Source organism: Delphinapterus leucas, chromosome 1 (genome assembly GCF_059928025.1).
Source record: "Delphinapterus leucas isolate spDelLeu-1000000601 "Yukka" chromosome 1, BTC_Dleu_Yukka2, whole genome shotgun sequence".
NCBI classification, from domain to species: Eukaryota; Metazoa; Chordata; class Mammalia; order Artiodactyla; family Monodontidae; genus Delphinapterus; species Delphinapterus leucas.
Window position 1 is genome coordinate 83467774 of NC_143129.1, and position 14898 is coordinate 83482671.

At 41.3% G+C, this 14898-nt stretch overlaps 1 protein-coding gene across 2 annotated transcripts in view; it reads left to right on the forward strand.

Moving 5' to 3' along the window:
• The window catches only part of RNF115 (ring finger protein 115), a 63506-nt gene extending 53263 nt beyond the window's left edge, over positions 1–10243 (forward strand). For both annotated transcript variants that reach the window (XM_022583881.3, XM_022583882.2), the window contains 4 exons: positions 251–323; positions 1260–1353; positions 3885–4000; positions 5205–10243. In XM_022583881.3, coding sequence (XP_022439589.1) covers positions 251–323; positions 1260–1353; positions 3885–4000; positions 5205–5336 — 415 coding nt within the window. In that variant the 3' untranslated portion in view covers positions 5337–10243. The remainder of the gene's footprint in view (positions 1–250; positions 324–1259; positions 1354–3884; positions 4001–5204) is intronic.
• Positions 10244–14898: the final 4655 nt, after the last annotated feature.

Genomic DNA, 14898 nt, shown 5'->3' on the forward strand with positions numbered 1-14898 from the left:
ATGTGGTATTTTAGGTAGCTTCACATTTTATGCTGTATACAGTTAAGCAAAAATTCCTAGAGAATGAGAGACTGCCTCTGGATAATCTGTTTGACCTTGAAATTATTGAGAAATTCTTTGCCACTTGATTCTAGAGAACTGGTGACTTTCCAGCTCTGAGAGAGAACAGGATTCCTCTGCCAATCTTTCTGTGGTGTAAGGCGGAGCCTGGTCACACCATCTAATGCTCTGTGTCTCATCTCATGTATAGGAGCGGGATGCTGCACTCCAACCCTGGGGACTATGCCTGGGGTCAGACAGGGCTTGATGCCATTGTAACTCAGGTGAGGAGCTGCCTTTTGAGGGTGTCTGTTCAGTGTGTCTCATGGTTCCACAGGCTTCCTGCTTTCCTTCTGCTACTTTCTGAAATGGCAGTCACTCTGCTTTCCCTAATAGTTTGAGCTTGTGGGTTTCCATTTTACTAAAGGGATAGATGGTTTATGGGTTTAGCTCAGCATCCATGTACTTTCTTGGTCCTAGGGACTTTCTAGAAGATAGCTTCAACTCCAAAGGAAGAAAAGACTTCTGTAACAAACAATATTTTATATTTTTGGCCTCTTGTTCAGTCCTATGAGGATCCTATTAACAAGTACTTCACAAAAAAGAAGGGTCTGCTCATATGTTGAAGCAGGGATTTCTGCTAGATGGAACAAAGTAGGGGAAGGAAGCAGAGAAAAAGGTATTCCCATGCTATGTATAATTGCTTCCACTTGTTTATGTTTATTTTAATTTAATTGGTTTTTCATTTCCCTTGTGGATTGCTGAGAATAGAAAGCATGTTGTTTATATCTAAGTCTTCTTGTAGGCAGTAATTTACCTATTTCTTGGCTTACCTTGTGCTATTTTCCATACTCTGACCCTTTTTTTCCTTTCAGCAAAATGAAGTTTTTGAACTGGTTAAGTATTATGTTTTGTTACGCTGTAGTTTTATTCGTGACATCACAGCCCTTTTGCTGTCTCTGAAGTTGCTTTATGCCCAGAGGTGGGCCCTGCAATGATGGATCTGTCTGTGGGCTTATACTAATGTCACTCTGAAATTGTAAAGCAATCATGAGTGTTCTGGCAGCAGGAAAGGGAAAACCCAAGCCTCTCATAGCCTTGCAGAAGTAAGAGCAACTAACATTTTTAATATCTGCACTGTTCTCAGCTGGAACAGCTCCCTCCCTAGGGATAGTTAGATGTCTACCACTTCTTCTTTTTCTTTTTTCTTTTTTTTGTAGCTTTTAGGACAACTGGAAAACACAGGGCCTCCCCCAGCTGACAAGGAAAAGATCACATCTCTTCCAACAGTGTCAGTAACTCAGGAACAAGTTGGTAGGTTCATTTTCATACGTATTTTGTCATCTTATTATCTCTGTTCAGAATCTGAGCCATTTCCTATACTAAAGATCTTCAAGTGAAGCTGTAGCACTCCTAAAATTTATACCTGGGTGCCAGGTATGGAAGGTACCTACCCCTTCGTTAGGGTTAGTCAACAGGTAATTCCTGAGCAATTACCATGTTGGTTTTCTAGATGCCAGGCAGGAAATAAAGAGGTACAAAGGTATAGAAGACTTGATTTCTTGAAGAACTTACCAGGGGAAGCAGAACTTACCAAATGATTAGACAATAGTTTAAAAAGTGGTCGAGCAGATGATACTGACTTTGGGAGAAAAGGAAGAGAAAAAATGGGGGGCTAGGCATTTGTTTCACATCTACCCTGTACTCAGGTACATTAGACATAGACATTATTTTATTTATAAGCACTAAAAGAACTTAGTGATAAGGGACATTATTTTGGACTGGGAGTTTCTTTCCCCATAAATTCCAGTTTAGAGTCAGAAGATTTTAAAGACAGGATGGGCCATATTAGAGAGATTATTCTATATATGGAAAAGTATGAACCAGTGAAGAATGTCAGCATGGACATGGTGTCTGGATCAGGTATAAGGAGTGTAACCTCATTAGACCTGAAATAGAATCTGATTTGGGGAGTAGTGAGAGGTATGACTGGATAGGAAGGGTGGGGCCTTGTTGTAGAGGACCCTGAAACTGGCAGAGTAGTTAGGGCTGGATAGTTTAGGTAGTAGGTAAGTTTTGTAGGTCCCCAAATGGAGGAATGAGGGAATTTAAGTGGTCTTTAGGGAAGATTAGTTTGGAGGGTAGTGTCTAAAATAGATGGGAAGGGACTTCCCTGGTGGCGCAGCGGTTAAGAATCCGCCTGCTAGTGCAGGGGACACAGGTTCGAGCCCTGGCCTGGGAAGATCCCACATGCCGCGGAACAACTAAGCCCGTGTGCCACAACTACTGAGCCCGCACTCTAGAGCCCATGAGCCACAACTACTGAGCCTGCACTCTAGAGCCTGTGAGCCACAACTACTGAGCCCGCGTGCTGCAACTACTGAAGCCTGTGGCTAGAGCCCGTGCTCTGCAACAGTAGAAGACACCGCAATGACAAGCCCACAAATTGCAGCAAAGAGTAGCCCCCACTCAATGCAACTAGAGAAAGCCCACGTGCAGCAACGAAGACCCAACACAGCCAAAAGTAGATAAATAAATAAATTTAAAAAGCAGTCATTAAAAAAAAAAAAGATTGAAAGAGGGAGGAAGCAGAAACAGATTTAAGGGGCTGTTGCAGCATCCTGATGGGGTTCAGGTGACGGTGGCAATGCTAACAGAAAGGAAGGGGTAGACTCAGATCGAAGAAAGCCTTTTATCACTGATTGCATAATGGGATAAAGGAGGGGAAAGGGTGAAAGATGATTCTAAGATTTTGCAACTCTATAACCACAGAGGTGGTGCTGACATCAGGGATGGGGGAATTGTGAGCCGGCCCTGGTTTGGGTAAGGGGGTGATGTGATGTTTTTAATTTTGAATTTGTTGATTTTGAGGTACCAGCTGAGAATCCAAGTGAAGATGAGCTGGGAATTGCTATGAAGCTGATATTAGGGAGAATTAGCTGGTAGCAAAATATAGGATATATCTGGAAGGCCTGGAGTCAGGGATGCTACATGGGAGGCTGTTACAGTAGAGTAGGCATGAGAAGTAGAAGCTAAAATTAGGGCTCATGTGATGGGAATGGAGAGGAAGGAGTGAATCTGTTAAGTGGTATTTTACTCCAAATGCCTTGAGTACTGTGGAGCATGTAACATACATAGCCCAGCTACTGAAGAGATAGACTAGCTGGTATTACTAGCCAAACTTGGGAAACTTGGAATTTACTGCCTGGTATCCCCTGTTCAGTTTGTAGCCATTTTCTCTGAGAAGAGGGCTCCCTGTCTCTGGACTTAGAGCCTGAGCTACCCTTGGGCCTTGCAGTTCTGTAGCACTATCCCCTGGTACAGCTTCTAATGAACAGCTTGTAAAAGAGGCTTTAGGGTAACCATGATGAAATAGGATGTGTAATGTAGAAAGTAGTAGGGTAAAAGTGGCTTGAGACACTGAATGGGAACAGCCAAGATTGCCGAGATGAGTTCCTTGGTTGTGGTGGACAGATTGCCAGTGTTTCCTAAGTAGAAACTGCCAGAAGGCTTTCACACACTTGGGAAGATGTTTTTCCTGTTTCACTTAAAAGATAATCTAAGCCCCAGTTCTTCCAACTCTTTACATTGAAAAGTAGGCCTTATGTAGTTCCTGTCTGGGCCTTATTGGAACAGGCACATTAGTTAGTCCTCCTTCTCATACCCCTGTCTACTACCACCTCTATTCCCAGTTTGAAATAAAATTCATGCTTCCTATCTGCCTCCACCTTGGGTGCACTTTGTCTTTACTTTGTGTATTCCTTTGGCTGTTAAAGACTTTGGGCTAGTTTTTTTCTTCCTTCTTTTTGCTTGTTTATTTTAAAAGGCGTTTCCTCCTCCAACAGATAAGGGTTTAGAGTGTCCAGTATGCAAAGAGGATTACACAGTTGAGGAGGAAGTCCGGCAGTTACCCTGCAACCACTTCTTTCACAGCAGTTGTATTGTGCCGTGGTTAGAACTGGTAAGTATGGACAGCTCTCATCTGTGATGGGGCAACTGTGCCAGTCATGTCTTCTTGGGGGGATGGTTCACAGTAAGGATGTAGTTAACAGTTAATTGGTACATATACACAATGGAATATTACTCAGCAATAAAAAGGAACGAAATTGGGTCATTTGTACAGACGGACATAGAGTCTGTCACACAGAGTGAAGTAAGTCAGAAAGAGAAAAACAAATATCGTGTATTAACGCATATATGTGGAATCTGAAAAAATTGGTATAGACGATCTTATTTACAAAGCAAAAATAGAGGCACAGACACAGAGAACAAACGTAAGGATACCAAGGGGGAAAGGGAGGGGTGGGATGAATTGGTAGATTGGGATTGACATGTATACACTATTGATACTATGTATAAAATAGATAACTAACGAGAACCTACCGTATAGCACAGGGAACTCTCCTCGGTGCTCTGCAGTGACCTAAACGTGAAGGAAATCCAAAAAAGGAAGATATATGTATACGTGTAGCTGATTCACTTTGCTGTACGGTGGAAACTAACATAACATTGTAAAGCAACTATACTCCAATAAAAATTTTTTAAAAAACAAACAAAAAAAATCAAACAGTTAATAGAGAGCCAGGCAGATCAGATTTTAGTCCCTGGCTAACTCCTAGTAGCACCATTCCTGTGTTTTAGATTATTAATCTGTTTGGAACTTCTCTGACCAGGGGTTAGCAGACTACAGCCTGCAGGTCCCTGTGGCCTGCCACCTATTTTTGTAAATGCAGTTTTATTGGAACGCAGCCATGCCCATTTGTTTACAAATTGTCTATGGCTACTTTTGTGCTACATCAGCAGAGTTGAGTAGTTGCAACATAGGTGGTGTGGCCTGCAACGACTAAAATATTTACTACCTTTTCCTTTACAGGAAAAGTTTGCTGACTCCTGCTCTAGACCATCTCAGGTCATTGCTTCTAGTTAGTTCTGCTTGGTGATATGTGTTAGCTATTGTTAAGTTGCTGCCTAGAATTCTCTGTCAATTCTGTTGACATTCTGTTTGGGCGATGTCCTGGTGTTACACATGGAGCCCAGCGTGCACTATGTGAGAATTCATGCCCTTTTGGTTTTTCTACCTGCTAACTCTCAGGGTTTCTTAAGTGTTTAGTTCTTCCAGCTTTCGGGTCAGGCTGTTCATGTAGACTGATATCTTTCTGTTTCAGCACGACGCATGTCCTGTATGTAGGAAGAGCTTAAATGGTGAGGACTCTACTCAGCAAACCCAGACCTCTGGGTCCTCTGCAAGCAACAGATTTAGCAGTGACAGCCAGCTACATGACCGATGGACTTTCTGAAACTAAAGACCGCCTCTGAGCCAGGGCTATGGTAGACCTCTTATCACAGCTGTTAATTGTATCAAAACAAAAAAGTCGTAGGTGAATTTAGGAATCACCTAAGAAACCCAAACCCATAACATTAATTCATTGAGTGTTTTTCTTCTCTAAATTTAAAGTTAGTATCTACAGATGGAATTGTATCTACAACCAAATGCCTCTCATTCTTGAATTCAGAGCGATAATTTTGTAAGTGCGAAACTTAATTATGTGGGTTTCCCCTGCCAGAATAGAATCAGTTCCTTAAAGTCTAGCTAGGGTCCTGCTATCTGTCATGTTACCTTGTGATGGATGTTTCCACCTCTTTCTCCAACCTCCACCCTATCATAAGTGTACTTTACACTAAATACAGTGGAACCAGAGCCCTAAAGTCCTGCTGATATAAAGTCCTTCTGTTTTAGTTGTACAAAAGCATCTACTTTTGGCCACATTAGCCATGAAGTGAGATCAGATTAATTCAAGAATCTGAGACACTAACGATTCTTGTTTTTTCTTAAATTTTCAGAGAGCAAATCAAAGAAAAATTACAGTGGGAAGGAGAAAGTGGCTTATCATTGTATTCTTTGGTTTTCTCATTTTTACTTTTAAAGACTACTTCACAAGATGCAGCTTCTGCAGAAACCAACCTGACATGTCTTAGGAGTCTTATGTTGGGAGGAATCTGATTCTGGTTCCTTTTTGGGAATGAGTTGGGCAGCATACAGGCACAGAAGGACAGATGTTTGAAATCTTTGGTTCCGAGGTTTTTTAGTGATCCTCAACTCATTGTTTATCCTGGGGACCTTAAAATAATTTTCCTCACAGAAATAGAATTACTTCATTACTGCTTCTACAGCTAAGTCATTGTTTTTTGTAATTCACTGGTCTTCAGGAATTGAGATTTTATGTTGTCCCATTTTAATTTTTTAAGCCCATTTATCATCTCTGAAACCTTTCTGTTTGCTTGGTTCTGTCTGTACTTGGAGTCATACTGATTATTGTGATCATGCCCAAACAACTTGGCCTAGGAGACGTAGGCCTTCTTTTTTCAGCCTAACAGTGTCCCATGCACATGCACATGCTCTTTGGCGCATTTAAGTGTTTAAAGTTGAATAAATGAAGAAGATTAAGAATGTTGTTGGAACTTCAAAGTCTCAAAAATAAATGATGGGGACATGTAACCACTGTTGGTGCACCAAAAAGGGTGACAGAGGGGCAACAATGGTATGGTCATATCAGCCCTTCATAGTTTGGAATGATCAGAACAAGAAGGCTGCTCTTTGGTGAGTCTCTCTTGGCTAGGAGTCTTTCCTCGGTTTTTGTTGACTCGTTGTACACTGGTTTTGGGGGTGAGGGATGGGGTTAGAGATATCTTTGTAATTTAGTAGAGGACAGAGGAGTAGGAGAGGGAAGAGAGAAAGTGGGAGAGTTTAATTTAATAGCCTACCTCTAAAAATTGTGACCATAAGTTATGATTCAGGTTGGGCCCAGAGAGAATAAAAGATGTTTTCTCATATGCCTTATGTTATCCTATGTAGAGATCGTTTCTTTGGAGAATGTGAACTATTTACTATGGCTATTGAAATGTAGCCCAGAAATACACACTGGTTTTGAATGGTGAGGGGTGAAGAGGCTGAGGGGACATGGGAGGTATGTTGTGAATATTTAATGGCCATTACTTAGATGGAGAAGGGCTAGGCTGAAGTTGGAGCACATTGTAGTTTTCAAGTGGAACAATATCAGCTGTCTCAGAAAAATGATGCCAGCCTGGCAGTTTTTGTCTGCTTGTTAGTGCCTGGAGATGCCAGAACAGGCAGGTGTATTTTTACTTAACACTAGAGAACTAGAAAGAATCTGAGTAGCTTTACAAAAGGATGCAAACAAAGTGCTGGACAGGGATTTAACTTTTCAATATATGGAAGAGCAAATTGCATCAGTCTTAAGTTATCTGAAATTTTCTTCACTTTTTTTGTGCTTTTAGACAGAGTGCATAAATCCGTTTGCTGTTTCTGAGACCCCTCCTACTTAATGAATCTGTAGTGTTTCTTCCTAGAATAGGAGGCATCTCAGACTTCCAGGTTAATTTAGGTAGTGTATTAGGGTTCTCCAGAGAAACAGAAGCAGTAAGGTGTGTGTGTGTGTGTGTGTGTGTGTGTGTGTCTGTGTCTGTGTGTGTGTGTCTGTGTGTGTGTGTGTGGGTCTGTGTGTGTGTGTAGAGATTTATTATAAGGAATTGGCTCACATGATTATGGAGCCAAACACAGTTTGATATAGTTCCCAAGGCAGAGGACTACATAACCCAGACTTCTCAGGTGTTCATTCGTTTACAACTGGAAGGCTTACAGACTCAGGAAACTGGAGCCTTACTAGGAGTCAAGGGAGAGATGATTCAGCTTTCCCTCATTATCAAAGAGAATAGAAAAAAGTTGCCATTTCAAATCTTGGGCCCTTAGACTTGAGGCCTTTACATTTGTACTAAATGGCCTACCCTTTGAGTTCCATGCATAGATAAACAGATTGTTTTCCTATTCATGAATGTCTTTTTTTCTTATTCTTCCTTTCGTTCATTGTAATTTGAAATAAAAGAGGAAGTAAAACTATGTTAGCACAAAATTAGGAGGGACTTGCTAGAGGTTGGTAGACCTGAAAGTGGAGAGGTTATGTAGGGCAATTCCTTGCTGGCCTCCAAGTGATTATTGCTTCTTGGGTAGTTTCCAGATGGGTTATTCTGGCTGGACAGAACTGGGCAGTTGGGTGGGCAGGGCAGAGTGGTGAACATTTAACCGATATCTCCAACAGAGAGAAGGAATAATCCTTGTATTAAAAATTAATTTTCCTGCAAATTTCCTATTGCCAGTTCTCTGAAGAGTTGGGAAACCTGAAGTATCCAGATAGCTTCCTTAGTTGTCAACATTTGCTGCATAACAATTGAGCAAGTGCTTGTTAAATGTTTTCCTTGAGCAGTGCTCTTCTGGTCCAATAGTTAGTTGTCAAGTTGGAAGGAGGATTTGGGGGCAAGAATTTGTTTCTTCCCCCCGCAACAAGTCTCAGTTGGATTAAATAGTTATTAGGAGAAAAATTCCTTGTTTATGTCTTTGTATTGCACATTTGTATATATGCGTGTGTGTGTGTGTGTGTGTGTGTATATATGTATATTCATAGACATATGCATATATGCACATTTCACTCTAGAGGAAGAAGGGATATGGTGGGCACCGAAGTAGATAAAGTGAGCAGGGGTACAGCAGAGGACTGGAGCTTTAGTCTGATTCTCTCATTGCATGTGCCTCAGGCCCATGTGTTTCTGTAGTTCTCTGTAATAGGGCACTGTTAGCTTGGGCAGGCACCCCGTTATGCGGTGTGGCAAATGGATTCACTGGAGCTAAAAGTCTGGTCATTTCTGAAGGTTGAGGATAAATGGCTTTGAGGAAAGGGTGTTGGTCATCTCTTGTTTCTATATTATAATTAATTGAACTAAGACACAGTTATCTATTGCTTTCAAAAAATTTTCTTGGTAAGTTATTGATGACACCTTGACTTCTCACATGAACTTCTGCATGCTTCAGTTTCGTTCTTCCTGGTGTCCAAGTCCTATTTCCTCAAGGAATACAGATATATCAGACTTAACAAAAACTAATCAGGAGGGGATCATAGTTTGTCTGTTTTAAACAACAACAAAACAACCCCTGGGGTTTTGGGAGGTGAAGGGTACCTCAGAGTTGGTTGCTAGAGCTCATCTAGGCAGGCCACTGACATCTGTGAAGGAAAACAGATTTTTAGGAGGAGAAGGAACAGGGCTGGTGAATGAATATTTGGATGTTAGGGAGAATCCCTCTTTTGTCTCTGTGGTAGAGAGGTGGGAAGATAAAGGTGCTGTTTACAAGAATAAACCAGTGGAGATTTGGGAGTTTGCGGGGGGACTAGCAGGAGAGAGTACTCCTACTGAGAGTTTCCAAAATGAATCTAACATAAGTTCTGATGTAGGGAGTTCAGGGAAAGATTTGGTGGGGTAAACATATCACAGGTGTTTATCCTACGGTGGGAAATTATAGCTTGCAGTAATGTCAGCATCTCAGCACTCAGGCTGGGAACCCCAGGTCTGCGCCATGGGTTTAAAATGGAATGTGTAGAATACAATGAGTACAACTGGAGATCTTTTCCAGGATCGAGACAGGATCAAAATGTCTTAGCTAATGGACATTAAGAGGCTTTGATCTCTCATACCTGCCAGATAAGTGGAATTACAGGCACTCAACTCTCTAATTTTATACCTATAAACTTTGTGTTTTGCCAGATTATACTTAGATGGTGTCCACAGAAGTGGAGTCTATATGTTGCCTTTCCTCTTTCACCTGAAACACTTATATCTGTAAATCATGAGATGTAGGCTTGTCGTTCTTTACCTTTTCTAATAAGATATACCATTTTTAAGGTCCCCAAATTATTAGACTCGCTCCCAACAAGATTATAGTTGTATTTTTAGTATCTTTTGATGGAAAAAACACATAGCAAAAAGCTGCTATGATTTTAGTAATGCTTTTAAATCAGTTTGTCTTTATTAGTCACACCAGAATCTATATCCAGTTGAAGTACAGTATATACATATTTGTAAGATATATTATTTATTCAGACTGAACATAATGCTTACATAGACCTCTTAAAATAACTACATGGCCTCACAGAGGTTCAAATTCCTTGGGTTGTGAATCACTCATATAGATTGAGGTTAAGATGTGTGTCCAGAAGTCTACCTATTCATGCATGGAAATTTATAGACTTATTTGAAAGGAGTGGTATCAATACACTTTGAAAGCCGAGATATAAGTATTTCAAATTTTTGTTTAACCATCTTGAGATAAGCAGAATAAATAAATTCTTTAGAAGTGGGACCCTTGACTTGCTGTTGCTTTGTTTATTCTGCTTAGTTCAAGTCAGAGCTAGTAGTCTAATGCTCTTGAATGTCTTGATAAACTTGGCCAGCAATCGTGTGTCCTTTCTGCAGATTTTTTATGTAGACTATAATTAGCATAATAGCACAATGGATAAAACCTTTTCTGTAGTTAGACATGGCTTCTGTGTGAGACTTCCAGTGATTGTATAATATTGAGTGGCTTCAGAAGAGTCTTTGAATAGTGAAAAGTAAAAGACATCTCTACTCATGTGAGCTTAAAATTTAGTTAGAAAAACAAAACTAACACATAAAACAGGTAAAGATTAAAGTGAGTGTAGTACAGTGGAGAAAGCTTTGGAGACCTGAGTCAGAATTCAAGTGGTTCTGGGTTTAAAATCCAGAATCTCATTTGATTCTCAGAGCAGTCCTGTGGAAACAGAAGATAGAGTAGGAAATACTGCATTTTACAGATAAGTAGCATCTCAAAACTTCATTTGCCCAAGGACATGTAGCTGGTACGTTGCAGGGTCAGAATTTAAATCCAGATCTTCTGACTCCATGCCTATTTCTACCTCCATAAGACACAAAATCCAAAATCCTTAGTTTGAGGTTCAAGGCCATCACTAATAAGGGTCTTACCCATCTCTTTCAGCCTTCTGTCTCTCTGGTCCCACAAACCTTAGCTCCCCCATTTGGCAGGTCCTGGCCAAGGATCACAGGTAAGGTGTCTGTTTCCCTTTGATGGCTTGCCATTTAGCCCCAGTTAAATTGTCTGTGTTTCTACCTCTTTATTCATGTAGTTCCTCCTAGCAGGAATATCCTGCCCCCACCTCTCTGCTTAACTAAGACAAGAGGTTATCTGTCCAAAGAGACAAGAGGATTTATGAATTTAGAGAGAAAAGAAAAGGCTGCAGATAATTGCTTTGACATTTACTAAAAAAAAAAAAAAAGAGAAATGACCAGAGAGATTGACAGGTACTTAGTTGAAGCTAGACAGTTAAGATCTGTGGAGCACCTGGTCTGCACAAATCTTCCTCTTCCTCCAGCACTGCTATGTGGATGCCGCTCAACACCAGGGTCCCTTCGTTTCCTCATTTTCTGCCAAGTCAGTTACTGGGTCTGGTGCCCTTCCTCTCCTATCCTACCTGTCTTTGCTTGTTTCCTCTCTCTTCCCTTAACAGTGTCAAATAAAAATTTCTTCCAAAAACATTGGTGTTCTCATTTTATTTGACTCACTTGTTTATTTTACTTTGTTGGAGGGCAGGGAGGAGAAGTTCTTCCTGGGTACAAAAACACACTTATCCAATATTTGAGTGAGAACTGTACGCCAGCTGCTTTTGTGAGAGCTGCTTTTTTATTTACTGGTGACTGAGGTAGGAAGAAAGTTAGGTTTGCTCTGGCAGTGAGGAGGGGAGGTCAGGGAACACATTCATTTGCCCATCTTGTGTTCTCCAGATTCCTGGCATATTTAGCATCTCTTCCCCTGTGCCCTGTTATTTCCTTCTCTATGCATATTGTAATGTGAAAGATGCCAAGCTAAAGAGAGTCAGATTTATCTTGCTGTAACTTTTTTAAGACTTTTATTTTGATGTGGACCGTTTTTAAAGTCTTTATTGAATTTGTTACAATATTGCTTCTGTTTTATGTTTTGGTGTTTTGGCTACGAGGCATGTGAGATCTTAGCTCCCTGACCAGGGATCAAACCTACACCCCCTACATTGCAAGGCGAAGTCTTAACTACTGGACCACCAGGGAAGTCCCTCTATAACTTTTTTTAAAGTTTTTTCTGGCACAAGGCTTACAAAGCTGTAGAAAGAAAAAGGAAAGTTTGTTTTATGCTACAAACTTAGAATAGTAACAAAATACCTGATGTAATTCATCCTGGGATGTGTGTTTGATAGGCTCTTATGACTAGAGGGAATGGAACAGGAAAGAAGGGGAGGTATTGTATGTGTTGTGTCTACTGCTTAAAGTTGCAGTTGTGATCTTGTGAAACCTACCTGATCCTGAAGCAAGTGGGAAAGAAGCCAACCTTTGATCTCTTCTTGCTGGAAGGTAAGACAATCGAAGAAATAGATGCCACTCAACAAGTTCAAGGTTGGTTTTCCATGTATAGCACTGAGTGGCTAGCACAGTGATAGGACAGGGATACTCATTGAAATTAGTTTCATGAGCTGAGGGAGGCATAGAGATCCAGGAAAGTTCCCTCATTGTATCACATGTAAGCATGATAACTTGACCTACATGATTTCTCTGGTCCTGAGAAAATGTGTGTACTTTGGTTCTGCTGAACACTACCACTTCCATAATTCTGCTGAGTCTTGAGGTGGGAAGAGTGATAAAAGGAATGACCTATCAGAAGTTCATTCTCCTCACCTGACTAGAAAAGGGAACAGAGCTTAGAGATTTTTTCCTCTCACATAACTTGGGAGTCAATAGTAGGTTGTATGGCTAGACCCAATCTCCTTTTCTCTTTAGAGTTTTTAATACGTATGAAGAAATAAAATTGATTTTGCCAATGAAATAGCCTAACCATTGAGAAGATTTAGATTCAATAAAGAATTATGTCTGAAGGGTCAGACTGCTTGATGTTCACCAGTTTCTCCCTGAAAACTGGAGTAGGCTTACACTTGTCAGGGGCTTGCCAAGGATCACAGATGTGGTCTTTGTTTTCCTTTGATAGTTTGCAGTTAAGGGGTTGGAATAAGGGAGCGTTAGGTGGTCCTGTTTCTGGAAATGGGAGGAAGCAATCTCAGAATGGGGAGAGTGGTGATGGAGTTGAGAGGGAAAGTGCTTAGCATGTAGTAGATAATCACTGAGAGCACGGAGTTTGGAGTGAGACGGTCCTGTATTAATTCCCATGCACTGGGGCAACATTTAACCTCCTTATACCCATTTGCTGGTGAGTAATTGGGGAATATTGACCTGGAAGCATTGCATGAGGTTAGAGTCACCATATGGAAAGCCTAACCTGTCATACAAATTCTTTAAACAAATCTATTAAGAGCCTGCTATGTGCCTGGTACTGTTTTTGGTTGGGGTAAACAAGACAAAGGTTCTGCACGTATAGAGCTTACATTCTGGTGGCACAGTGGTAGTTATTGAATTGAGGAAGGCCTAAATAAGGCTTGGAGTTAAGAATGCCAAGGAGAGGCAAAAACCTGCATCAGTTACTGATTATGCAAACGTGTCGTTGCAAGTTCCAATATCTTTTTTATCTAATAGGGAAAACTAATTGACATTGATAAACGATGCTCAGAGGACTCAACTACAAGGGTTTTATATACTCAATCTGGCCATCAACCTTTGGTGAAGAGCTGCATTGTTTAAAACCCACCTCCAGACCAAGTCTGTTTCTTGCCTTGCTCATCACATTATAGCCAAACGTCTGTTGCCTCAACTTGTAGCCCTCTGTTCATCCAGTAAGTAGAGGTATTTGTATTTGCTTGCCTCTCCCACAGGCTTGCTTTCCTCATGGGTGTGACCTCCTACCCAATGGAAAGTCTGATTCATCTATCATCCCCTAGTTACTATGAAGTCTTTAGTCCCTTTGGACCGATTTTGCCCTCATACTGGTGTGATGTTTTCATGTGGACAGCCAGGGGCCTAAGGAGCATTTCCCTGTCCCACTCTGGGCTTCCTTTCCACCCTTCTCCTGGAGAGTAATCAAGATGTTAAAGGTATAGCACCCTCATTTCTTGGGGTGCTAAAAGCTCTTCTGAACATACCTTGAAGGGCCACTAGGCTGGTGACCAGCATCATCCAGACCTTTTCTTGCAGGAAGCCTGAACTGAGAGCACCTTTACTGTGGCCAGACTTGGGGTGTCCTGTTTCAATCCCATTACTCTGTAGTTCACTCTCTGGTTCAGAAGAGAATCAATGGATCAGGAGAGAGTTTTGGAAGTTACTAATACCTCCTTTTGCATAATCTCAGGACATCTTTTTTATGATCCCCAAGGATACCTCTCAGTATAATCCGTTGCCCACATAAGTATTTTTTAACATTTGTGGGTGGTGATGATGACGTACATAAGTGGCAATAAATAAATATAGAATCTATGTGTGTCTCAGTGGGGATGCAAATAGGCCTACCTTGAAGGAACTCAAGTCTTGCCAGAGAGACAGCTAAAATAGCTTAGTTACCTTGGAGTTGGGTGTCTCCAAGTCTCATTTAAAAACCATCTTCTGGAGTGGGTCAAGCAGTTTAGTCTAAGTTAAAATCGTGGGTTTTGGGCTTCCCTGGTGGCGTAGTGGTTAAGAATCCGCCTGCCAATGCAGGGGACATGGGTTCGAGCCCTGGTCTGGGAAGATCCCACATGCTGTGGAGCAACTAAGCCCGTGCGCCACAACTACTGAGCCCACGTGCCACAACTACTGAAGCCCGCGCGCCTGTGCTCCGCAACAAGAGAAGCCACCGCAATGAGAAGCCTGCGCACTGCAACGAAGAGTAGCCCCGCTCGCGGCAACTAGAGAAAGCCTGTGTGCAGCAATAAAGACCCAACACTCAGCCATAAAAAGAAATGAAATTGAGCTATTTGTAATGAGGTGGGTAGACCTAGAGTCTGTCATACAGAGTGAAGTAAGTCAGAAAGAGAAAGACAAATACCGTATGCTAACACATATATATGGAATTTAAGAAAAAAAAATGTCATG